General features: G+C 31.9%; 2 protein-coding genes across 5 annotated transcripts; both read right to left on the minus strand.

Moving 5' to 3' along the window:
• Positions 1 to 5,455: 5,455 nt before the first annotated feature.
• LOC112779674 (uncharacterized) lies at positions 5,456 to 8,655 on the minus strand. Its single transcript, XM_025824012.3, has 6 exons — positions 8,332 to 8,655; positions 7,658 to 7,819; positions 6,958 to 7,038; positions 6,720 to 6,845; positions 6,506 to 6,589; positions 5,456 to 5,834 (listed from the first exon to the last, which is right to left on the minus strand). Exons 1-6 carry the CDS (start codon positions 8,429 to 8,431, stop codon positions 5,755 to 5,757), a joined length of 633 nt encoding a protein of 210 aa, XP_025679797.1. The 5' UTR covers positions 8,432 to 8,655; the 3' UTR covers positions 5,456 to 5,754.
• Positions 8,656 to 18,714: 10,059 nt separating this feature from the next.
• Positions 18,715 to 25,294, minus strand: LOC112775982 (serine/threonine-protein kinase Nek2). 4 transcript variants are annotated; one of them, XM_025819923.3, is made up of 16 exons: positions 24,949 to 25,235; positions 24,766 to 24,809; positions 23,982 to 24,099; positions 23,759 to 23,825; positions 23,445 to 23,510; positions 23,226 to 23,272; positions 23,062 to 23,107; positions 22,869 to 22,949; positions 22,734 to 22,776; positions 22,567 to 22,616; positions 22,389 to 22,470; positions 22,245 to 22,294; positions 21,892 to 21,965; positions 21,587 to 21,638; positions 19,994 to 20,452; positions 18,715 to 19,621 (listed from the first exon to the last, which is right to left on the minus strand). In XM_025819923.3, exons 3-16 carry the CDS (start codon positions 24,065 to 24,067, stop codon positions 18,995 to 18,997), a joined length of 1,830 nt encoding a protein of 609 aa, XP_025675708.1. In that variant the 5' UTR covers positions 24,068 to 24,099; positions 24,766 to 24,809; positions 24,949 to 25,235; the 3' UTR covers positions 18,715 to 18,994. The 4 variants fall into 4 exon arrangements, with proteins under 4 accessions (XP_025675708.1, XP_025675709.1, XP_025675711.1 ...); XM_025819924.3 differs by having other exon boundaries at positions 23,982 to 24,110; XM_025819926.3 differs by lacking the exon at positions 24,766 to 24,809 and having other exon boundaries at positions 24,949 to 25,294.
• Positions 25,295 to 25,494: the final 200 nt, after the last annotated feature.

The raw sequence follows: 25,494 nt of genomic DNA on the forward strand, positions 1-25,494 counted from the left end.
AAGGGGGAATGAAGAAAGTAGTCATAGTTTATTTTTTCATCATTTTTTAGGGTAGAATTCTAGAGAGAGAGAGGCTCTCTCCTCTCTCTAGATTTTAGGGAAGTTTTAGTTAATTCTTCTTGGATTCAAGTTATAATTCTTGTTTTGATTTAGTTCTTCCTTTTAATTTCTTGTTATTACATCTCTATTCTTCTAGTTTTACTTTTCATTTCCTTTATTTTGTTACTTTTATGTTCATGAGCCCTTTGTTGGATTTGGATCTTTTCTTTAATGAAATTTAATGTTTGATGTTCTTTTATTGATGATTTGAGTTGTTGATTTACTTTTCTTGCAATTGGTAGTTGGTAGATTTTATTATTCTTGCACCTTTATTATGCTTTCCTTTTATACCTTCCAAGTGTTTGACAAAATGCTTGGTTGGATGTTAGAGTAGATTTTGAGCATTCTTGGCTTGGAAAGAGTAATTGGGCAATCCTGAGTCATGAAAATCCAACTCATGTTGGTGATCTAGAGTTGTTAGCTAATATTGTTTCCATTGACGCTAATCTTTTGCTAATTAAATTAGTAAGTTGATTAGGATTTTGGATTATTGTTTCCATTGACGCTAATCTTTTGCTAATCTAATTAGTAAGTTGATTAGGACTTTTGGATTGAGGTTAGCTAGTCTTATTAGACTTTCTCTCATGGAAGATAATATGATACCTTCTTCCAATGTTGGAGATGACGTAATAAGATAAATTCTTGTTATCATTGTGGTATGATTGATTAATCTTGTTTGACTTTCTCCATATTTGTTGGAGTTGACTAAATAAGATGAATTAATCATTGCATGACTATGATAGAAAGCCTATGATCTCAACCCTTGCCATGAATGTCTCTCTTTATTAATTGCTTTCTTTAATTGCTCTCTTTACTTTCCTTGTCATTTATTTTAGTGCCCCTCTTATCAATCAAAAACCCCTTTACCCCTTCATAGCCAATAATCATTCACTTCATTGCAATTCCTTGTGAGACGACCTGGAGTTCAAATACTTCGGTTAATTCTTATTGGGGTTTGTACTTGTGACAACCAAATTTTTTTATGTGAGGACTCTTTGTTGGTCTAGAACTATACTTGCAACGAGAACTCATTCATTTGAGGAAATTCTATACCATCAAAGAGTTCAATCATCAAACGACTCGGGAGTTATACTCTCGGTTATTGATTTTAGATTGTTTGATGAGGAATTGCGTATCGGTTTAGGCTATACTACGATTGGATTCATCGATAAATTCTACACCGGCATAAAACCATTTATCAGTCGTTCTTCATCTTTATCAATCTGGGGTGGAACTAAAGTATGACCCTTTATTCTATATGCGTTCTTTGCAAGTCTTGACCCGGATCATATTGAGCTACAGCTTGAGAGTACATCACAAGTTCCAACAAGTTATTTGGGCTAATTGGGATACATGACATGAAATCTTGTTAGTCATGGGTAATTGAGGTCCCTGTGGCATCAAGGCTATAATCATAGAGCTTCATTCTCCGATTCGAAAGATCCAACCTTGTCCGTAGCGTTTTGAGTAGGATCATCAGAGATTGAATTGCATGAGCTTCACCCTCGTCAAGAGTGACTGACCTGTTCGGGCGTTTGGTTTGGATCAGAGAAGATTAATGACCCTACCCCTGGCTTAATTACTTATTATAGCCTTGCCATTGAATGAATCACTCGTCATTAAATTAGTTAGTAAGACGTATCAATCCAGAAGAATAAGTATCTCCGAGGCCTTAACTAATTTCTACTATTATTTCTACGTCAACTCTTTATTGCTTTTGTTATTGTTTTGTTTATGCACCTACAACAACAACAATCAACTTTCTATTCGCCTGACTAAGATCTGTAGGATAACCACAGCTTGCTCAATCTGGCAATCCTCGTGGAATTCGACCCTCACTCACCTGAGGTATTACTTGGACGACCCAGTGCAATTGCTGGTTCAGTTGTGCGAGTTTCATTTTCGCGCACCAAAGGGGGTGGCTGAAATTTCATTAAGTTTTGAGGGTTATATATGTATGGGCATGAGCCCAACATGGGCCCATTTTATGGTTTTGGTTCGTTGGCCCAATCTAGGGCCAAAATAGTTAAGATAAGTGTCCGATTTTCTATTCTAAATTTTTTTCTTGTCATTTTTAAAATATTTTTCAAAATCTCAAATAACTCATATTTTAATTTTCAAAAATTCGGGCTCTTACAGTTTGGGACAATGATAAAGGACTGATCCTTTAGCGACCCAGGGGAAGTCGAGGTAGAATACGAGGACTAAATAGTCCCATGAGAGCCAGTAGTCACCCTCCCTCTACCCTGACCACAAGGCCAACTCGTGACACCTCTGTCTGTCGTCATGTTTACCTGAAACAAAGTAATTATATCATTTAGTAGCACTTAAATTTAGAAACACTTATACTAACTAATTTCACCCACAATTTTGAAGACATTTTTATATAACCTCCCCGTGAAATATGGACATATCTACCTTCATGGTTCTCACAAATTCAACCAATATATTATTCCATAAGTCCTCAATCCTTAAACATTCATCACTTATAATAGAAATTTTTATTCAATGGTAATTGAAACTAACAAACTATACTCATCACCAATATAAAACTATTATCTCATAAACTATACTCATCACTAATATAAAATAACATTTTATATACTTAAAGGAAAAAAATGTCCCCAACAGTGGAGCTAAGATCCAAAAATAAACTTGGTCAGGACTTAGCAGTAGTACCTTAACTATATCTTACATTTGTTCTCACCTTCTAAGCTATTAATACCAAAAAATCAACCATTTGTCTGCACAAACACATTATTAAAAACCAACTAAATCAACTAATTAGAGAAAATAAAAAAAGAACGAACTAAAAAAAGGGAAATAGAAGGAGACATAGGCGGTGAATGAAGCAGTCACAGGCAGTGGAACCAGAGGCATGGCAGCAGCAATAACAACGTGATGGTGGAGGCGACGACCTGGTGGTGGAGGCAACGATGATAAAGCGAAGGCTTCAGCTGCAAGAGCGACGAATCAGCAGAAAAAGAAAGAGAGACAAAGAGAGATGAAAAGGGAGAGCAGAGAGAGAGTAAGATATGAGAGGGGGCTACTGGAGGTGGTGTTGACGAAGAGATGGAGATAGAAAGTGAGAGACAAGAAGGTTAGAGAGAGTGTGTAATTTGAAAATGAGGGGACAAAGGATTCGAGGTTCGAATTTAAGGCAAGATTACCATCGGATTTACCGACGAATAAATCCGACAGTAACGCATTGCGAGTGACCAAAATGCAGCGTTGCACTTATTACAGTTACCATCGGATTCATCTGACCCTATATCCGAGGGTAATGTTCGCGCTGATTTTTTCCTTTTTCCCTCGAATTATTACTGACATATTTATTGTCAAAAAATCAATTTTGCCAGCAATTTTTTTATTCAACGAACTTATTGCCAATTCTACTGGTAAAACCACTGTTAATGTGCGATAGTAAATCCAACGAAAAATTCAACAGTATTTAACGTTTTTCTTATAGTGTGGCTTTAGCTAAACTATATTCAACATGCCTTGATTTCTATTCTCCAAAGGGTTACGACTATGTTGGTGCAACTAGGGTTGGGCCCAAGCCAAATTCCTGCTATCCAGGCTCTGTATCGGGCTATGCCCTTGTTAGGCCTTAATAGATAGGTCTATGTTTAAACAACCACAATTCAAGTGTCCAAGTGAAATCAACCAACACATGCATGGTGAGTGAAAATGACATAGACCTCTTTCTTTTAACTAGCAAGCTCGATTAAGTTTTTGATATAAAAAAAAAAGGTTATTGGAAAGGTGTAGCCTCTTACCTTTATAAAATCTTCTTAAGATAATTCTTCGGTCATCAAAAACTAAAGGGTAGATTACCCTTTCTCATGTATTGCATAATAAGCCTATTTTGTATATTTTTAATACATGAAATATCATACATTTAATTAAAGTTTAATTATTCTGTTTATTCCTATAATTTTATCAAATTTATAATTCGATTCTTATATTTTTTTTTCTTTGAATTGGTGAATTTTTACACTATTTTTAATTTTATAATTAGATCTTTTTTGTGTCAAAAATGTTAAAATTATTGTAATATTTCTCCCAAAAAATATATTATCAAAGACCTAATTAAGTTCTTAATTGTGAGTACCTTCAATTTTCAGAAAAATATTCCATTAACTCTAATATTTTTTACACTGACAAGAACCTAATTACAAAATTAGAATCAGTACAGAGACCTAATTGAAAGAGAAAAAATGTAAAAAAAAAACTAATTATAAATTTAATAAAACCCTAGGAATAAACACAATAATCAACACAATAATTATAAATTTAATTTAAATATAATACTCTGTATTTCAATAAACAACCCAGCTACATATCCAAGTGTTTTTGGCAACTAAGTCCAACTAAATTTGCGCACGTAGGTTCTTTGTTATGGTAATCACCGACAACACCAACATTTTGCTATCAAAAACTAACATTTTGAATTGAATTTGAATTTATATAATGGATAATGTTTGGTTCATTTAGTATTATACAGTGGCTTTGCTTTAATAATATTTTCAGTTCATTCTAGACACAGGTGTTTCTGAATTTGAATTTATATAATAGACAAATCTTCAATTCATTTGGTATTATAAAATGGTTTTGTTTTAATAATATTTTCGGTTCATTTGCAGTCTAGGTATGTTGTCAATAAATAATTTGTCCCAATGGTTGGAATGGCTTTCAAGACAAATTGAATGGAACGGAATGAAATCTAATACAATTGAATAAAGTGATAATAAATAATTTCATTCTTTTTGCTAAAGAAAGGCTCAATCATTAACAAAAACACATCGAATTCATTTTTGGATCCAAATGAATCTCAATTAACCTAAGAAATAAACCGAAATTACTTAAGGAATAAAAAACTTGGTCAATATTTATCAGTAGTATCAAGTGAACATTAATTAATACACAAATGAACCAAAATAAATTAATAAATGAACCAAAATTATTTAATGATGGCAATAGAGAAAATCAGAAATAATAAAGATGTTCGCAAAATGTTGATATTATTAGTGATAACGATAACGAAGAAGAAGAAGGAAGAGGAGGAGGAAGAGGAGGAGGAGAAAAAGAAGCGTGATTTAAAAAGTTATTATAACAATTTAGTTAAACTTAGTTAAATATATATAAGAGATTATTTCATGTGTTAAATGTATATACAATTATGCTTATTATGTGATAATATATAAGAAAATATCTATAATTTTCAAATCTTAAATACTCAAATAGAATTATTTCTAGAAGAAAAATATATATAATTTTACTCACATATAGTAAGAATCATTTCATATCAATAATAGAAGAGTGAGCTAAATCTATGTCTTCCAACATCAAAATCTAAACAACAACAACAATGATAATAATGTGCATTATAGTGTACTTTACATAAGTCATCTCATAGCAATGACCAAACACTGGCTTCTTTTTTTTTTTTTTTGGTGTGTTGCCAAACACTGGCTTTATTCCCACACAAAATAATCACCAATTAATCGACTATTATAATACACAACCACTGACCAATGAGTCTATCACTAGTGTATTATTCAACATAAATAAAGAAAAGGAAAAAAATTGTGGACACCAATCATATACAACAATAATAACTCAACAAAGTAATAATCTGGCCCATCAAAATTCCTAGCTCCACATAACCAAACCGCTGGAGATCAACAACGTAACTATCCAACCCAAACTTCCCCATGGAACCACTAAGCTTGCTGGAGGAACAAAGTAACGCCAAAAGAAACGAAGCTTCAGATTCAATTCTTGAAATTTTGTGCAATTTGCAAATTTAGTGAAGTCTATTTAATTAATAAGCCAAAGTATGAGTGAGTTTCAATCAAATTTTAAATAATTAATTTATTAGAATCTTTCTTAAAATTTTACTTTTTAGAAATTATATTTTTTTTTTCTAAAGCCGTATCTAGACACCCGTAAAAAGAAATTAATAACTATATTACATGCACATTAGAATTAGCCTATTCAGTTTCTGTATATAAAAATACATCTGTATTTTAACTTATTTTTTATGTGTATTTTATATTTTAATATATATTATATACTAATAATTAAATTCGGTAGTTAATTTTAATGTACACCTAATATCGTTATTAAAAACAAGTTTGATTATTGACCTAATATAGATTTGATTATTTTTACTATAGCAGGTTTGATTATTTTAATAATTAATTATTTAATTAAAAAATATATAAATTAACATGTATATATATACACAAATAAATAATAATAGATTTAGTAAATAATTTTTAATACATATAAAATATTTTTGTACACCAATATTTAATAATTAATTCGATTACTTTTTTATGATTAATTTTTTGTGTATATATAATTTAAGTAATTAGCAAAAAAAACATGTGAATCTCACCTTGACTACTTCCACCGTTAGTGCCAGCAGCGGTTGAATCTTCAACTTTGATTCCGAGTTTGGAACAGTTAGATCCAATAGTACCTTAACAATAGCAAGGCCAAAATGGAAACTCAATCACTTTATATCAATATTGTTCTAATTTTCCTATGCCTTAAAGAAAGAAAGTTTGATTTGGATCCTTAATTAATTATTTAACTAATTAATTGCTTACATGCACTGTAGCAAGGGAAAACAGAGATGTTTAGAAGATTGAAAGTGTTGGGATTGCATTCACATCTGTATGTATGAGTCTTGTTCTTCTGGCAGCTACCTTCCCCACAGTATGCCCAATAGCACGCTATATCACACATTACACATACATAATGCACATTTTTATATTAATTATATCGTTATTAGAACTTAGAAAGATGAAATTAAATCAACCCAATAATAATATTAATTATACTTACGATCAAAAGCTGAGAAATTGTGTGGTACACTCTTCTCTGGAACTGGAGGGGGTGCTGACTGGCAACCGTAGTTCATACTACCTGCATATATAATATATTAATAGAATAGACTGAAACACTAATTCAATATACGAGGCTGTTTTTTTTTTTTTTAAATATTTTTCAATTTGACAAGTTAAAGATTAATTCGTTACGAATTTAAATTTTATTAAAAATATCTAATAAATTACTGCATATAACAAGGCAAAATTCAAACTTTAGATACTTATTTAAACTCGAATAGATGAATTTATTATTTGGCCAATTCAAAACTAATTGATATTATTATTTAACATTATTCGAAACACATGATGTTACCAATGTAATAATTATTTGAGAAAATTGTATTAGCAACATAACCGGTAAAATATATACAGCCAATTTAATAATTTGATTAAAGTGATTTTGAAACTTTATTCTAATAAGTAAAGTCATTAAATATATTTGATTTGTGATTTATTTTTTTATTTTTATTTTTATTATTTTTTATTTTTGAGATTTTGCAAAAAAAAAAATGAAACTAATTTTAAAAACATTATTTCCACTTCTTAATTTTTCATAAAATGTTAAAAAGCAAAATATATTTAAAAATAAGAATATAAATCAAAAGACATGAAAATTAATTTTTTTTTTTTAAATGTAAGATGGGTTAGTTGAGTACATTGAGGGATGACACATGGGAGAAAGCTATTGGCATCTGTATCATTGTCATTGTCCCGAGTCCGCTTCCAACCATTATCACATTCACATATGAAGTTTAATGGGTAACTCGTGTTTGCTACGCACTTTCCCTTCCCACATTCCACTTCATCACAAATCTTCCCTGCAATAATATAATCCATATTCTGACGGTTAATAAATAACTACTAGTTCATTATTATATGAGAAAAGCTCATGCCAGTAATTTTTATCTATACTGACTAATATTTTTAGTTAATATTGTATTTATACCAGTATTTTATTAGTGTATTTAGACTTTCTTTTGACATTAATAAATTTATTAACTAACTGTTAATCGAAAACAATAACTTGTGCTAAATTATAATTATGTATGTTTCAAGAATAAATATAAAAACAGTTTTTTCATGAGTAAATTTACTTGAGAACATGTTATTCTAACAGAAATATATATATATATATATATATATATATATATATATATATATATATATATATATATATATATATATATATATATTCTTTTAAATATTAAAAAGGGACTTCAAGTAATTCTCCCCTAAATTCAAAAGATAAAGTGTTAAGAAAAGAAGATAAAAGAAAATAAAGAGGGAAGGGGAAGGGAAAAGGGAAAGAGTATGTAGTTGAGTTAAGCACCAAGAATATCATCTTCAAGATCAGCTTTGGCAATAATAGGAAGCAGCACCATGAAAAGTATAGTAGTAAGGCCTAAACACCTACACAAGTAGTAATCCATTTTTTATATACCAAGTAATAAGCAATAACAGCAGTGTCTTTGGAATTTGGAAGTAGTATATAGGTAGAGGAGAGTTTATGATTTGATGGAGGGATTTGAAAATGTTCTTATAAATATGAAGAAGGTGGTAGATTAATGCGTGGCCAAATCCTCGTGTTCCACATAGAGCGGACTTTTAACTACGTTTATTATTATTTTTGGGATTAGAATTTAAAACACGCTTTACCAGTCATCTACGCTATCATTTTCTTATCTATTTTTTTTCTCTACATGGCTTTGGGCTTCCATTATTTTTTCGTCCCCAAAGTTACCGCATTTTTTAAAAAAATCAAAGGTTGCAAATAATTACCGATAAATGCGATTATTAATTAATTATAATATATTAAGTAAGTTTTCAAATTCCGAATGAGTTATTTTAAATTAGGGCTGGGCTACACATACAAGCTTACAAGCTTACAAGTTGGCCCAGCCCAAACACAAGTCACGCGCATCAACACAGATTACATTACATGGAGCGTCACTTCACGCGCTCAACACAAACGGTTACGTATGGGAAACTCTTCCACTTCTTCCACTTCTCAAAATGCTTCGAAAACAAGGAAACCCTTCCATTTTCGAGCAAAAATCAAAGTTCAAAATATACAAATCGTTGTTCGAAACCTCCATCAAAACACCATCAAACTCTCCGTGAAGAATCTGAAGAGAAAACAAAGCAACAATACTCAACGTAAGTTCATTAAGATTCATGTATATTTTACTTTTCTTCTACGTCGTTCTTCTAGGGTTTACTATTATTCTTGCTTCTTTGTTACACTGTTCTAAGTTCTACGTCGTTCTTCTAAGTTCTACGTCGTTCTACGTTCTTGTTCTAAGTTCTCCTGCTATTGTTGTTGATTTTTTGGGGTTTATTCCGTAGATTGGGGGTGTATACTGCTTGAACTTGTAATGTGGCTTGATATTGAAGCATGTTTGACTGATATCTGACTGATATATATGGATGTATCTGAATAATATCTATGGGTGTATCTCACTGTTATTAATGGGTGTATCTGATTCTTACATATGGGTGTATCTGACTGATATCTATGGGTGTATCTGACTCATATCTATGGGTGTATCTTACTGATATCTATGGGTGTATTTTTCATTTCAGAAAAAATGGCAGGCAGAAACCAAGCTGAAAAAAATGTAAGAACAAATATATGTCTTCGATCAAATCAGTTTTTCATAATAGAAATATATCTAACTCTAATTTTGCTTTGTTTACAGCAAATCAAGGACCTAAAGTGTGCAACCCATCTGTTGAGTGAGAAATTCAGAAATATGAGCGAGGAGAAGTGATGCAATAAGACTGTCCAGGCCATCCTCATTGTTATTGAGTCCATTTTGTCAGATAGATTCTAATGATATTGTCACTGATTAATGTAACTGTTATATACTCTTGTAAGAAATTGAACACATGGTATAAATATATTTGATCCAATTATATGTAAATTTTTTTTCCATAATTAAACTCTCTCTGGTGTATTCAAAATGTCTGATTTACAGGTACTATAATATGAAGTGGTGATCCAGATAGATTGGAACCCATATATGACGGTCTGCATAGAGATCTGCATAATACACCCAAACACAGACTATAAATACACCCGATAAAAAATTAAATTTACACCTCAACTGCAGATTTTAACCCAACACTACCTGAAAGTCACTTGTTGTCCACAAGACCAAAATTAATTAAACTCTCTCTGGTGTATTCAAAATGTCTGATTTACAGGTACTATAATATAAAGTGGTTATCCAGATAGATTGGAACCCATATATGACGGTCTGCATAGAGATCTGCATAATACACCCAAACACAGACTATAAATACACCCGATAAAAAATTAAATTTATACCTCTATTGCAGATTTTAACCCAACACTACCTGAAAGCCACTTGTTGTCCACAAGACCAAAATTAATTAAACTCTCTCTGGTGTATTCAAAATGTCTGATTTACAGGTACTATAATATGAAGTGGTGATCCAGATAGATTGGAACCCATATATGACGGTCTGCATAGAGATCTGCATAATACACCCAAACACAGACTATAAATACACCCGATAAAAAATTAAATTTACACCTCTGCTGCAGATTTTAACCCAACACTACCTGAAAGCCACTTGTTGTCCACAAGACCAAAATTAATTAAACTCTCTCTGGTGTATTCAAAATGTCTGATTTATAGGTACTATAATATGAAGTGGTGATCCAGAATTCCAAATAGATTGGAACCCATATATGATGGTCTGCATAGAGATCTGCATAATACACCCAAACACAGACTATAAATACACCCGATAAAAAAATTAAATTTACACCTCTGCTGCAGATTTTAACCCAACACTACCTGAAAGCCACTTGTTGTCCACAAGACCAAAATTTAGCAGAAAATCATTCCAATTCCTATCAAATGAGTCTTTACTATGAGGGTTTCATTTTCCCTCTTTGCTACATGTAATCAATTGATTCTTAATCTCGTTTTCCTTCCTATTTGTGCTCCACTTCGCCCTGATTCAGCTGACAATCTGAGGTTGAATCATCTATTATCTTCAAAACGAGTTCAAACTTTGATTTCAGAAACCAGAAAATCGAAAAGAAAACGAAGCTGGAGTTACAGAGAGAAGAACTAACGTCAATGACGAAGAACAAACCAATGAGAAAGGAGAGGAAAAGAACGATCGAAAAACCAGGGGAAGACGCGCGAGAAGAAGAACGATGAAATTTGGAAAGAAGGAAAACAAAGAAGGAAACAAATATTTTAAATTTGGTAGTTATACAAACGCGGGATCTTTGTATAGCGCGTGTAAGTGACGTAGGAGTTGCAGCGCGTTTTAGTGGATTAGGCGTTAATGAACTTGTAATAGTTACAAGCCCTAATCACTTGTATACTGAGCTTTTCTCTTTAAATTATATTCGCAAGATCTTATGTCTATGTGCATATATCAAAAAATTATTTAAAGAAGTTCAAAAATATACCTAATACAAAGTAAAATTTAATTTATACAAATAAATTATATAATCTAAAATACTTTACAAAAATATACTGATAGAATATATATTTTAAAGTATAAATAATATATATGACAATTTTTCATACTACAAATTTTATGGATAATAAAATTCATATCAAAGTTTTTAATAATATTTTTAAATATAAATCAAAAGATAATTAATAAAAAGTTTAATTTTTATTTTGTTTATAAATTTATTCTTTGTAATATTCATAGTTAAAATAATCTCTTAGTTATAACAATTAAAATAAAGAGAATTAATACTAAACAAATTAAACGGTTAATAAAAAAATACATTAAAGACTTTCATGTTTCTATTAATCTTTGGCATATCTCTTGAATTATACACAAGTTATTCAATTCAACATGATTAAGACAGAACATAAAATTTATAATGTTTGAGGTTCACATGTTTTAGAAAGTGACATAGTAAAGTGATGGAGGAAGCTCACAAATTTAAAGATTAGAAAATTTTATCCAATTAAAAAATAATTAGTGATAATATATTTTCTAATTTTTTTATGGGATATTGCCACTTAATTTTTTGGTTATTAAAGATAGATAATATTTGAGTTAGATTTTTACTTATAAATTTGATATTAAATGTGCTTAACAATTAATTATTAGTACAAGGTAATTACTTACCCTATCTCTCAAATACAAAATAAAATTATATATAATATAAACTCACGAGTCACTACTATTAATTTTTGTTTCAAAATATTAGGGGAGCCAAGGTCTATACTCCCCCTCACACTACATCTGACCTATTATAATCACTTAATTAGATAAATCAGCCCTCACAGTATATATTGTTTGACTTTATGGAGGGATTAATTTAAAAATTTTAAAAATTTTTAAGGATTGTTATGTTTTTTATTAAATAATAATCGAGATTGATTTATTTAATTTTTTTATCAAAATTTAGTATGAAGTTTGATTTATCTAACAAAATAAAAAAGTTAGAAATGGCCGAAAATTTATTAGAGACCGATTTGGTATATATATTGAGCAATCAAGTCACGATTAAATTGAAAAAAAGAAAGACAGAAAATTGTCAGTTGTCGCCTTTGGACAGGAGCGAGAAATAGCTAACCAAATAGTAATACATTAATGATAACGGAAAATAACTGCCACAATTTTCATCACTAAATTTATTCTCCTGCTGCCCGTATTAGAAAAAACTTAGGACTTACGTTATATTTCTCATCTAGAAGAGTTGAAAGTAAGCACAGACATCTTTAATTTGTTTTTAAATTCATAAAACGATGTGGCAATTAGTCAATCTTAGAGAAAATTAGGGACAGAGAAGCTTTCAAAGGAGGACTAACTACTACGTATTAATGAGGTAAACTAAACTGCAATTGGTAGTTAATTAAAACGAATCAAGTCCATGAATTGGTGGTTAAGAACTAAGGTAGAGTACATTCATAACTTCTAACAGACTTGTATGCTTTTGTTTCTTCTATTTTTAATGAAATTGAATTGATAGAATGATTAAAACTGACCATTTTTTTATTTTTTTCATTCCCTTAAATTTATCATGGTTACTTCTTTATAATTAAATGCATTGAGCTTTAATTACTGTGTTTATTCTAGTTTCATCATATTTTTAATTACATATTTATAATTTAAAAATTTGTAATTAAATTTTTATCTCAAATATGAATTTTCAATTAGATTTTGTTTTTGTTAACTGCTTTTTGTTAAAAAATAAAATACTTTTGAAATATTTACTTTTATATTTGGTATATGACGAATTTTAAGATTATTGCATTTTTATTTTTAAAAAAATAACTACTAGTAAGGACTTAGTTAAATTTTTTCATCTAATATAAAAAAAAAATTTACAAACTTTAAACTATAAAGTCGTAATTGAAAGTTTAGTAATACTAAGGACAAATAATTAAAACATAAAAGATATACCAAAAATTACAAGTGAAACATAAAAAGAAATAAAATAAGTAACAAAATTTGATATACTTTATAAAGATTTATTCTTCACATTTAAACAATTTTAGCATCTAAGTTTATCCAAGTAATTTAGAGGCACCCGCTTTTTCTTCTCCCCCGGTGCTTCTTCTTCTTCTTCTTCTCCTTCTCCTTCTTCTTGTTTCAAATTCACATACGCGTGGAGCTTCTTCTTCTTCTTCGCGTTTCTCCTCCTCCTCATTCTCCTCACTTTTTCGCGTTTCTTCTTCTTCACATGTTTTCTCTTTATCGTTATTCTTTTGTTGTTGTTGCTGCTGTATTTTTTTTTCTTTTCCTCCTTCTCTCCCTGGTAAGGAAGCAATAGAAGATGTATTGTGCATAATAGAAAATAAAGCGAAATTATATATAGAAATGAACTGAAATTATATTTAGAATGAAATGAAATCATTAAGTAATTTCAGTTCATTCTAAATATAATTTCATTTCATTTTTGAATATAATTTCGCTTCATTTCTAAGTGAATTATTTTGTTATGATTCTTTTTGTTTCACTATCTTGAGAGGAATAAACCCAAGAAAAAGAGAAGAAAAATCAAACAAAAAAGAAGAAATAAGAAGAAAAAATTCCTCAAAACTTCTCATCATGTTCTTCTTTTCTTGTCTTGTTCATCTAATCAAATAAAGAAGAAGAAACACATAATGCTGCAAAATCACTTGATGGATTTGGATGTGTTTTTGTTCATGATTCAATTTTGTTTGTGTTTATTTTCGCATTAAGTTTGTGTGTCGCAATCATTAAGTAATTTCAATTTATTCTGGATTTAAATAAGATGCATTTAGTCTGTACTTGTTTTGAAACGAGTTTACATTCTGAATTTAATTTTCGGTTCATTCTAAATATAATTTCAGTTCATTTCTAAATATAATTTCGGTACATCTATTCTGCACAATTCAAAACTCGTCCTCCTCACCTTTTGCTGCTTCTTCACCAAGGAGAGAAGGAAGAAAAGAAAAAAATACAACAATAACAACTACAAAAGAATGACAATAAGAAAAAAATACGTGAAGAAGAATGAACGCGAAAAAGATGAAAAAAGAGGAACGCGAAGAATAATGCAAAGAAGAAAAAGCTCCGTACGTAAACGTGCGTGAGAAGAAGAAGAAACGAATGTGAGAAGAAAGAGAAGAAGAAGAAAAAGCAGTAGTGCGTGTAATCACGCTTTTTTAATAATAGTGATTTTTATTGGTGTTGAACCTATTTAGATGAATTCAAATAAAAGAAATACTTAAATATGTAGTAACCCTACTTTATAAATAATTTAGTCTCTTAAACACTTAATCAATGTCTCAATTTCCAACCATATTTACGAAAATGTTTGGTAATAACTTATATGAGGTATACAGTGACTTTTATAACAAATTTTAATGGAAAATTAATCACCATTATGAATCCAATGGAAGAGTTAAACCCTAAAATGGTTCCTAAGATTGGCGTCGTGCATTAAAATCGTCCCTAAGATTTCAATTGCACTAATTACGTCCCTAAGATTGAGAAAAGTGCACCATATTAGTCCCTGACCCATTTTTCATTAACGACGTGATAACATGGCTCGATGACGTGGACGGTAAGTGACACGTGTCACTCCATGATTTGGCCACGTGTAATGATATGATAATGTGGTGACCAGTGACACGTGGCATGCTGATGTGGATGGTTGTGCCACGTGTCGCAACGGTATTCGTCCACGTGTCGTCCATTATGTCATTGTTGTGGATGCACCAAATTAGTCCCTTACTTTGTATTAAGTGACTCATTTTAGTCCCTGAAATTGAATGTCGTGCACCAAACTAGTTCCTTCACTAATTTTTTCTCTTTTTTTTAAATTTAAAATTTTCAATATCTTAGATGCACTAATTTTAATTCTATTTTTTCATATATTGTTTAAATACAAGTGCTTTCATAAAAATTTTTAAGATTTTAGTTTTAATTATATAATTTTTTTTAATAATTTAACATTGGTAAATTTTGTAATATATAAGTATGTTATTATAAAAAAAATAATTATATAATTGATTAGACACATTTTTTTCATAAAAAAACATGTGCTTTTAACAAGAAATCAATCATTAAAATATATATTTTTTTATTCTTATGAAATACACATTTTCGTTATGTGTAAATGAGCTAGATTGAAGGTACTTCAAGCACTCTCACTATCATCTCCAACCTCTGCAGTTTAGATGAAAGAGGTCGGAGATGGTAACGATGGAAGCTTGAAATGCCCTCACGTCAACTCCAAGACGGCAGTTAGGGATATCCGCAAGAGAAAAAAATATTTTATAAAAGCACTGAAAGAGGTCGGAGATAATAGTGAATGTGCTTGAAATGCCTTCACGTCAACTCCAAGTCGGCGATTATGGTATTCGCAAGAGAAAAAATATTTTATAAAAATATTTTTATTTGAATAGCATATGAAAAAATAGAATTGAAATTAATGCATTTAAAAATATTGAGAATTTTGAATTTATAGAAAAAACTGAGAAAAAATTGGTGAAAGGACTAGTTTAGTGCACGACATTCAACTTCAGGGACTAAAATGAGTCACTTAATGCAAAGTGAGGGACTAATTTGGTGCATCTACAATGATGACATAATGGATGACACGCGGACGAATACTGTTGTGACACGTGGCACAAACGAACACGTGGCCAAATAACATTGTGACACGTGGCACAACCATCCATGTCAGCATGCCACGTGTCACTGGTCACCACATCATCATATCATTACACATAGCCAAATCATAGAGTGACATGTGTCACTTACCGTCCACATCATCCAACCATGTCATCACATCGTTAAAAAAAAATGGGTCAGGGACTAATATAGTGCACTTTTCTCAATCTCAGGGACGTAATTGGTGCAATTGAAATCTCAAGAACGATTTTAATGCACCACGCCAATCTCAATGACCATTTTGGGGTTTAAACCTCCAATGAAAATTAGGTAAGCAAGTCAAATGTTTAAAGCTCCGCTCACTTATTGGACATGTCCAAATAACATAGGCAAATTTTACTTGCAAAGTTAGAAGTTTAAAACTTATTTCTCTGAGCTGACGGTTGTTTTGAAGTAATGGGATAGAAATTACAACTTAATATCATATTCGTTGGTTTAGAGATTAATATTAAAATTTAATTTTTGTTCTTAAAATTTTAATATTTTAATAATTTCAAAAGTGAAAATTCATGGGATTGAAATTTTTGAGACGAAAACTGAAATTTTAATAACATTTTATACTTAAAATGCTCCATTTTAATTAATTAATTCCAACTTTGTCTTTTGTACAAATTAAATTAGAGTTTCATTCTTATTTCAATCTTTGTCTCTCACTTTACACAAACACAATATTGAAATTTATTTGAGTCTCTATCTCTCAGTCTCAATCTCTTAATCTCAATCTCTGAGTTTCTGTCTCTCTTTCAAATGCTACCTTAAGAAGTCAAGTTATTTACCATTTCTAACCACGAGAATTTAAAGGTGCATTTGGTTTGTATTTTCATTTTTGATTTTTATTTTCAGTATTTTTTGAATTTTGTAAAGGAAAAAGTAAAAACAGGAGGTAAAAACAAAAATTTTTATTATTTTCACTATTTTTACTTTTTCCTTCACAAAATCTAGAAAACACTAAAAATGAAAACGCAAAACAAACGCACCCTAAGTTTTTCGTTTAACTTATGTTCTTACGTAAGACTCTATGATGCACGGATACAGACATGACACAGGACACAAGTGAATTTAAAATTCTTATAAGATATGAGGATACGACATATATATAAAATATAAAGTAACTTTTAAATAAATTATAATGATATTTTGATATTTTATTGATATTAAAATATAAATTAATTTTTTATTAATTTTAATGTCCTTTTCCAATCATATAAAATATTTAAAATATTTTTTATTTTAATAATTAGTAATATATACTACTTCTAAACTAATTTTAAGAATACATATTAAGAATAAAGTTGAACATGCTGACACGTGATGGTATTTAGGTGTGTCCAAACATGTCTGAAGAATAATTTTTTATTTTTTTTAGTAAAACACAATTAGATACATGTATCGAACAAGGGTAGATAAATATCATGTTCAAAATGTGTCCCACACGCGGCCACCACAATTCAGAACACAATCCAAAGACACAAGTGTAACTATTTTGTCTAAACCGGCACCTAATACCATCAGAGCGAAAACAAGGGTCCGTGCAAACCCAAAACTGCACGTACCTGACTTGGACCAAGAGCTAGGTGGGATTGCATCTACCTGACTGGGTCTTAATTTAGGTCCTCCAAACCCGACACCTGATCTGACTTGGGGAGCACGTAGGAAATTCCCCACTAGAGGATCCCGCGCAACAAGCAGGACTCAACTCTCGCAACGGGAATGAACCATCCTATCAGGGATGGTACCTGTTGCAGGATTTCCTATTGGAGAACTACCCACTATGGTCGCTAACAACTCTCCTTTGTCTATCAATACCATCTCAGGTAACATTTAATTCCAAGTTACACACCCTACTAAAATGAGTTACTTGCAGATACCTCCAACTATCGTCCCATATACTCAGGGGCACTTTAGGAGCTTTGGACCACCATTACATATGGCCCAATCACCTTCAACAGATTGAGTAACTACGTAAAAATTCATTTATCATAAACAAACTATTTAAAAACTACAATAATGGTGAAACCTTGTGGACAATTCTTAAAGAAATATAACCCCCCCCCCCCCCCTTTCCCTCTCTTTCCGCTAACTTTTTTTCTCTTTTTTGTTCTCTCTAATATTGTTTTAATATGGTCATATGATAGGAGCTTGAAACCTTATTTAGGAGTATTTAACACTCGATTCTTTGACAAATCAGATACAAAGGGTAACGGCATCCACAGGATATGAAACTCAAGACACATTTTTCTTTTATTAACTACTTTTAATGCTTTGATGGTCAACATTAAGTTCTAGATATTGAGTTGAAGCCAATTAAATAATGATTAATATTTGTTTTTCCTCTTATTCCCCTTGTGATATGGTGATAGCAAAGTTTACTTCAACACGCCATAATATGTGGTAGGACATGTAGAAGAAAAGATCCAGAAACGATTCTCATAACGGGGTGAATTTGATTGATCCAAAAAGCTATGTTATGACAGGTATGTCATATGTCTAAATGCAGGCAATTTTACTTGCCTCAGTTTCACATCTGCTCAAGCAATCAAAATAGCAATTCAAATATGACAAAGAGCTAACATTAATATATTGGAAAATATCTACTATGAACAACATAAACTAGTTCCACAAGTAATGTTACCATGAAATATCTATCGTCTGCTTCATTCATCACTTCTAATCATCATTAACTCTTTCACAAAAAAAAAAAAAAAAAAAAAGGCTAAACAGAGGATATGCGAATTTCTACAAAAACTCAACTGGCTAAACCGCTAAATAGGCTCCCGTGTGAGAAAAGATGCACTGAACACTACAAACATGATTAGAGTGCATATACAGCAATTTTACGGGGATTCTTCAGGGTTGAATGTGTTCTCTTTGAAGCTCTTACTCAGCCAGATTGCAGTTTCCCTTGGGGAAACCTTCTCAGGCCCAAATGGTTTCAACAAAACCCCGAGTTCATCATACCTTGCCTGCTGCAGCAATCTTGCACTGAATTCAAGCAGCCCTTCCAAGGCTTCGGCCCTCTGTTGGTACGATGAAGTATCAAACTGTCGGCGGCGCAGATCCGAAGAGGTGTGACTCGATGCACCTGCTGTTGCATTTTGATCGGATGAACCACTTTTTTTGTCCTCGTCGTTTTCCTTCAACACGCTGCGCTTGATTCCTTGCCAAGTATCAGCATTACAAGCCCTAACAGAGGCTTTATCATATACATCTATTGTGCATTTGTCAATCACAGTGGATGATCTGTTGAATCGGAACAGTGGATCTTCATATGATGCTAATGGGAATTCAGCTATTTTATCAATTCGGGGAGAGTTGACTGAAATATCTGGTGAAGATACATGGCTAAGCAAACCAATACTACTAGGCCTGTGAGGAGGCTTCTGAGTACCCTTTGATGGCAATGGAAAGGATGCTCTGCGATTTGTTTGGGTAGATTTTGTGGAATTGTTTGAAGCAGGAAGCTGTAACCACAAACTTAAGGAAATCAGCTAAGCAATGTACTTTTTCAGGTACAGCGAGTTTCATTAGAATATTTACAAATATCAAGAAGCTGCTTCCTACCTTTTAGTATTAGAACATAATATACACAAACATCATATAGTAGAATCTCCACAATTGTGAAATGATGTTGGTTTTGTTAAATAACTAAAGCAAAACTTTTTTAGGATATGATTATTTATCCCCTTTAGATACAAGACTAACTAAAGATAAGAAATTCCAACCAGAGAATTTAAAAACGGAACACCCATCAATAATTCTTGACATTATTTTTGTTCACCTTTTATAAGCTAGTTTCATTTGGAAAAAGATACTAAAGAAAGTGGAGGACTTACAGATTGCCTTCCTGCCTTAAGATCCTTTGTGGGTTCCATTAATTTCTTGTTGGTAGAAGAAAGTTTTGCATGACTGATCCTGGGAATCTTAGCCATACTAGAAGTTCTGGAGAGAATAGGCTTATGGATTGACTTCACTCCATGGCTACCTCTGACACTCAACTCTGCTAACCTCTGATTTAAATCATCTGGAGTACAATCTATTTCTAGGGTGGAACATACAGAATCTTGATCAGCTCCAGAAATACTAGGGTTTAGAGTCCGATCATTGCTAAAAGAATGCCTTTTATCCCTATAGATAGAAACATGTTCATCTTTCGGCTCCAAGAATCTGGTTTTCTTCATGTACTTGGATTCTGGCCATTGGACTGGTAATGAATTTTGCCTGGGGCTATTAATTTTGAGATGAATCTTAAGAACATATGGTTGAAGATGTGGGTGCCCAAGCAGCTCTGCAGCCTGCCACCAGAGGTACAAATCAATTGAGAAAATAGGTTCACATGACAGATCAGATAAAATATGGTGGTTAAGCACGTAGCGGAATATCTGCTACAAGACATTTGTAGAGAGACAAATAATTAAGCAACTAACAAGACATTCTACAAAAGGGAGTTCGAAATCACAAGCATGACGAAAATTGTTACAGTCATGTAGGCAGCTGCACTGCCACACAAGAAATCAATATTGATTTTTAGCAGAAGTTGATTAGAGATTATTCAGTACACTCAATGTTGTGCATTTGCATAATTTTCAATAGTCAAAACATGATTGTTTAGCCTTCAATGCTACATTATGAAAATAAGTAAGTGGGTTTCAACTAAGAGAAATAGTGTTACATGAGAATAATGGACTGCTAGATAATTTGTGAATGAAGCTGAACTATAAACATCAAAGTGGCAGCCATAAATTATATGTCGAAACCTAAAGCAAAATGAAACATTTTCTCCATTCAAAATTAGTAAGCATGGGTATTTTCTTTCATAGGCATAATCTTTGAGCAACAATGTGCTAAAAATACATTTTTTTAAAGTTAAAAAAGAGGTTACGTAAGAACCCTTTGCAACCAAATGTTACTTCAAGATCCATTTTGACCTCTCAGCTAAAAATATTTTATGATGCAAACAGAAGAACTCTTTAAACGGTCATCCAATCAGATCTGTGTTTAGATGACCTTTTAAATAGTAGGTTTGAAAATTAGTTACTTTTGCCATTGTGGCAATACATGATCGGTTGTTAGTGTAAAACTCATACACTGACAGTGCATGAAAATTCAGTCAAATAACATGGAAATGCTTGTTTCTTAGATACAACATCAACACAACTAATGGCTAACTAGAAAGGGATATATCCTATTAATTCATGTTTCGCACATTCCAAGCAGAGTCAAGAAAAACACAACTTAATACAGTAAATCAGAATACCTAATCGCATCTGATAAATTTCATTGCATGTTTAATTGTTGTGTGCATCATAACAGAATGACTATTTCTGTTCTAAGATTTATTTAATTCACACGGGGATGAAATATGATGCTAGATGTTGCATCAATGCATTACGTTGGATTGTTATTGGTTAGAGTTGTATTATACATACACTGGGCCTAAGCTCTGGATTTTTCCGCAGCATGCTTTTAACAAGACTTCGACTGCAAGGGGCGAAACAAATATGACTATATCAATAGTCAAGCAAACAATCCATAAAATAAATAATTCATCAATATATAGATTTACACAAAACCCACTCAGTATCTGGATAATACATGGCTGTTGCCTGTTGGTTGACAATGTAATAGATTTTTGAAAATGCTAAAACTTGAGTGTGTAAACATGAAACTGAAATGTGCAAATGACAAAGATTAGCAGCAAAAGTAACTACAGGATGCAAGAATCGGAACTTACAATGAACCAGAATATTTTGTTGGTAATGGAGCCACTATGGACCTATTAATCTTGTTAATCAATGCTTGTATATCCTATTCAAAGAAATTGAAAGATATTAGATACTTTAGTTGTGAACTTGCAGAAAGATATGAAAATAGATATGTGCACGTTTAATTATTTCAGAGATAATATGAAAAAAATGCAGCTAGATAAGTGCTACATTGTTAACATATATAAACATCAAAAGTATGATTAAGGAGAGCAGATCAATTAACAAAAATGCCATCCGTACCAAGGAACATATGGAATACAAATCAAAAGAAAAGAAAAGATACAGAAAAAGAAACAATTAAATTCAGAGAGAAACTTACAAATGCTTTAAATGCAGGCTTGAGTGATGTCATTTCATATATACAACATCCTGAATAACCGATTTCAGAGATCATAACACATATAAAGAAACCATTAACAGAAAACTTTAATCAATGAGCAAATGCCATATAATAAATACATACCCAGGGACCAAATATCCGATTTGGAACCATAAGGTATATCAGCTAGGAGCTCGGGGCACATGTAGCTAGGAGTTCCAACAACCTACATTACAAGACAATTACTCAGTGACGATTGCATGTAATCAAGCCAAGTTACAATAATGTAGAAAGTTTAACTCATAGGTTACAGATTTCTTACAGAGGAAGCAAGATCATCAGAAGTCAACATTTTGGCAAGTCCAAAATCACCTGCTCAACATTGATAACTTTTGAGCCAAATTTTAACCTTCAGGAAGATTCAGAACCAAAAGTAACAGTATTTGCTAGCAATAACAGCCTTATCAAACAAACATTAGAATAACTTACCGAGACGTATGTCTTGATCTTTTGTCAAGAATATATTTGAACACTGATGGAATCATTTCTGATTAGTATAACGTTTAATAAAATTTAGCCGAAAATAGATATAGAAACTCCTACAAAGAGAAGTGGTCCACCAACCTTGACATCACGATGAAGAATGTGCTTCATGTGCAAATAGTCAAGTGCCATAAGAAGTTGAACGAGCCACTTACAGAGTTTCTGCAAACAAATAATCAGAAATGTTATCATTATTCTTGTTCAAAGAAAAGTAATTACAATATCTGCAAGGAAAAAGGATCTTTTCTTTTAGAAAAAGAAATGAATAAACAACCTCCTCTGGGAACAGCAAACCATTAGCTTTCTTTATAGCTTCCGCCCTGTGTTTCATCAATGATTATCTTTTTTAAAAAAATGTTCATTCTCCAATTTATAAAAGCTGAAAGAACATAAAACCATAAATTCAATGCTAGAGGAAACTAGATAAAAGAGACGTACATATCCCCACCCTCACAGTAACCTATGATAATGCAGACATAGCAACCCTGAGAAAGAAGAAGCAAAAGTAGGTTAAGAGTTAAACTCCCTTGAGGATTTTATGATACAAAGGCCAGTAAATTTCCTGGCAATGTTGCATAGGAGCTTATGACAGCAAGCTCATACCGAATCCAACGATGTAGGAGATGAAAGATGAAGTAAATAGTAGGAACTGCATACCTTTTCTACCCATGAATCTTTATACTCCACAATAAATGGGTTTCGAAATTTAGAAATAAGCTCCATCTACACAAGCAATAAAAATAGGTAAATTAGAATCCGAGATCATAACTTCACATTAAATACTTGAGTCAACAGAAGTCATTTACAGCTAAAATTGTTAAGTCTATAAGCAACTGAAATCAGTCTAGAAACTACATAAAGCACTGTGAATCATGCAGCCAAAAATGCAGGCTAAATAAGATTTCAGATAACAAAAAACGACAAAGACAATTAGTTAATCAACTTGTCCAAATATTATTTGAAGCTCTAACCTCCTGGTGTGCAGATCTACGAGTTCGCTCCGTTTGGCGTGCAAGGCGAATCTTCTTGAGCACATATCTAACCAGTCAAAAGACAAAGTTCAATGACACCGTTAACAATTATTCATGAAAAACAGTGTCAATTAAAGTGCACAAATGAACAGAAACAATCAAACCGACCCAAAGAGCAAAAAAAGGGAAAGAAAGCAAGAGTTAAGGTAGGTTCCATCCTCACTTTTTCTTCTCATGCTTATGTCTCACGAGAAGCGCAGAACCGAAAGCACCTTTGCCAATTTGCTCAAGTATATCATACTGCTCCATGTCATCAGTTAATAATAAGATAATTTCTTCTCCTGGGTACAAACTAAGTCAAGCATGTTAGATCCTTACAAAAATATTACATAGAAACGTCTGAAGAAACAGGATGAGTTGAACGGAGTAAGTAAATAACAGTACTTGAAACTTGACAACTATTGCAATGCAACTAAGTGACAAATAAGGAGGATTACAATGGCAGCAAAGTCACTCAAGAAAATTGCAGATGCTTACAAGTTAACCTTTTCTCTCCCTTTCTCCTTTCTCACGCAGAAATTTACAATTGAAAGCAGTGGTGATTATGAAAGAAACCAACAAATACTAATCCTGTTTTAAAAAAAAAAAAAGAAAAGAAAATTTCTCTTTCTAATTATACATTTTTTTTCAAAACTACCTAATCAACAAGTAAACCAGGTTTAGTAACATTCACTATAACAAATTCACACATGATACAGATCTTAGTGTAAGATTCAAGTAACATGGATCACATGAAGTTATGCACAAAGTTGAATAACCAAAGCACTAATTTACTGATTACTAGTAATTAGCAATAACTTAAAAGCAGGCTCCAACAGCAAAAATTACATATATCCATTTATTAGCTAGAAATCTAAACAGACACTAGAAACCGCTGAGAATTTGCGTTCGAAGAAAAAACAAGCACTGAGATCAGTTTCACTAAGCATGCTACTTTGCTTCCTCACCTTTCCACTACAATGCCGAAAAATTAACAGAATGCACCGTAAATCTAGCAAGAAAAACGAAAATAGTATTAAAAAAAAAGGAAGCTTAAGGTTACGGTTACGGGAATGTGGAAGTTGAAAACGGTAAAACAGTGAAAACGGAGAGGAATTTGTAGTTGGAGAAGAGAGAAAAAAGAACTGTACCTGAGAAAAAAGAAGTTGAATGGATCCAGAGGAAGGAGAGAAAGAAAGGGGTTCAGAGAGAGAATGCGACGAAGTGAGGTAGAAGAGAAATTGCAAAACGACAGCGTTGTTCAGGAAGAAGAAGCAGCAGCACTCGGAGTTGGAGAAGAAGCTCCTTCGCCATTTTCTTCTTCTTTCTTCTTCTTCAAAGTAACAAAATGACAAAATCCAGAGAGAGAGAGAGAGAGAGAGAGAGAGAGAGAATAAATATTAATCGTAGTACTTCAACTTGAACTCTTTCCTACTCTGCATTTGCAGTAATCAAAAAATAATTTATAACTTTTTTATTACTGTAATTGGTGTCTCTGTCATGTGCGAGAGAGAGAGTTGATATTTGATACCCGAAACCACCGTCCTGTAAGTGGGTGAGGGAAAATAATCAAAATATCAATGACATTGATAGGTTAGAGACCGGACACCCATTTTTCCTTTCTCTTTTTTCTTTTCCTTTTTAAGATGTATTATTTTATTAGACAAATGTTTTACTTAATTATTTTATGGAGGAAT

The sequence above is a fragment of the Arachis hypogaea genome, chromosome 19 (genome assembly GCF_003086295.3).
Source record: "Arachis hypogaea cultivar Tifrunner chromosome 19, arahy.Tifrunner.gnm2.J5K5, whole genome shotgun sequence".
NCBI classification, from domain to species: domain Eukaryota; kingdom Viridiplantae; phylum Streptophyta; class Magnoliopsida; order Fabales; family Fabaceae; genus Arachis; species Arachis hypogaea.

Bases quoted from the DNA above. Each gene is read 5' to 3' on its own strand.
- LOC112775982 (XM_025819926.3), bottom strand. From the start codon at position 24,067: ATGGAGCAGTATGATATACTTGAGCAAATTGGCAAAGGTGCTTTCGGT. The intron at 22,777-22,868 runs GTTGGTGGACCA...TGATTCCATCAG, and splicing joins TTCTTCATCGTGATGTCAAG to TGTTCAAATATATTCTTGAC. The intron at 22,471-22,566 runs GTAAGAAATCTG...CTTGTAATGTAG, and splicing joins CTGATGATCTTGCTTCCTCT to GTTGTTGGAACTCCTAGCTA.
- LOC112779674 (XM_025824012.3), bottom strand. From the start codon at position 8,431: ATGGATTACTACTTGTGTAGGTGTTTAGGCCTTACTACTATACTTTTC. The intron at 6,846-6,957 runs GTAAGTATAATT...TGTGTGATATAG, and splicing joins CAATTTCTCAGCTTTTGATC to CGTGCTATTGGGCATACTGT. The intron at 5,835-6,505 runs GTGAGATTCACA...TTGTTCCTCCAG, and splicing joins TAACGGTGGAAGTAGTCAAG to CAAGCTTAGTGGTTCCATGG.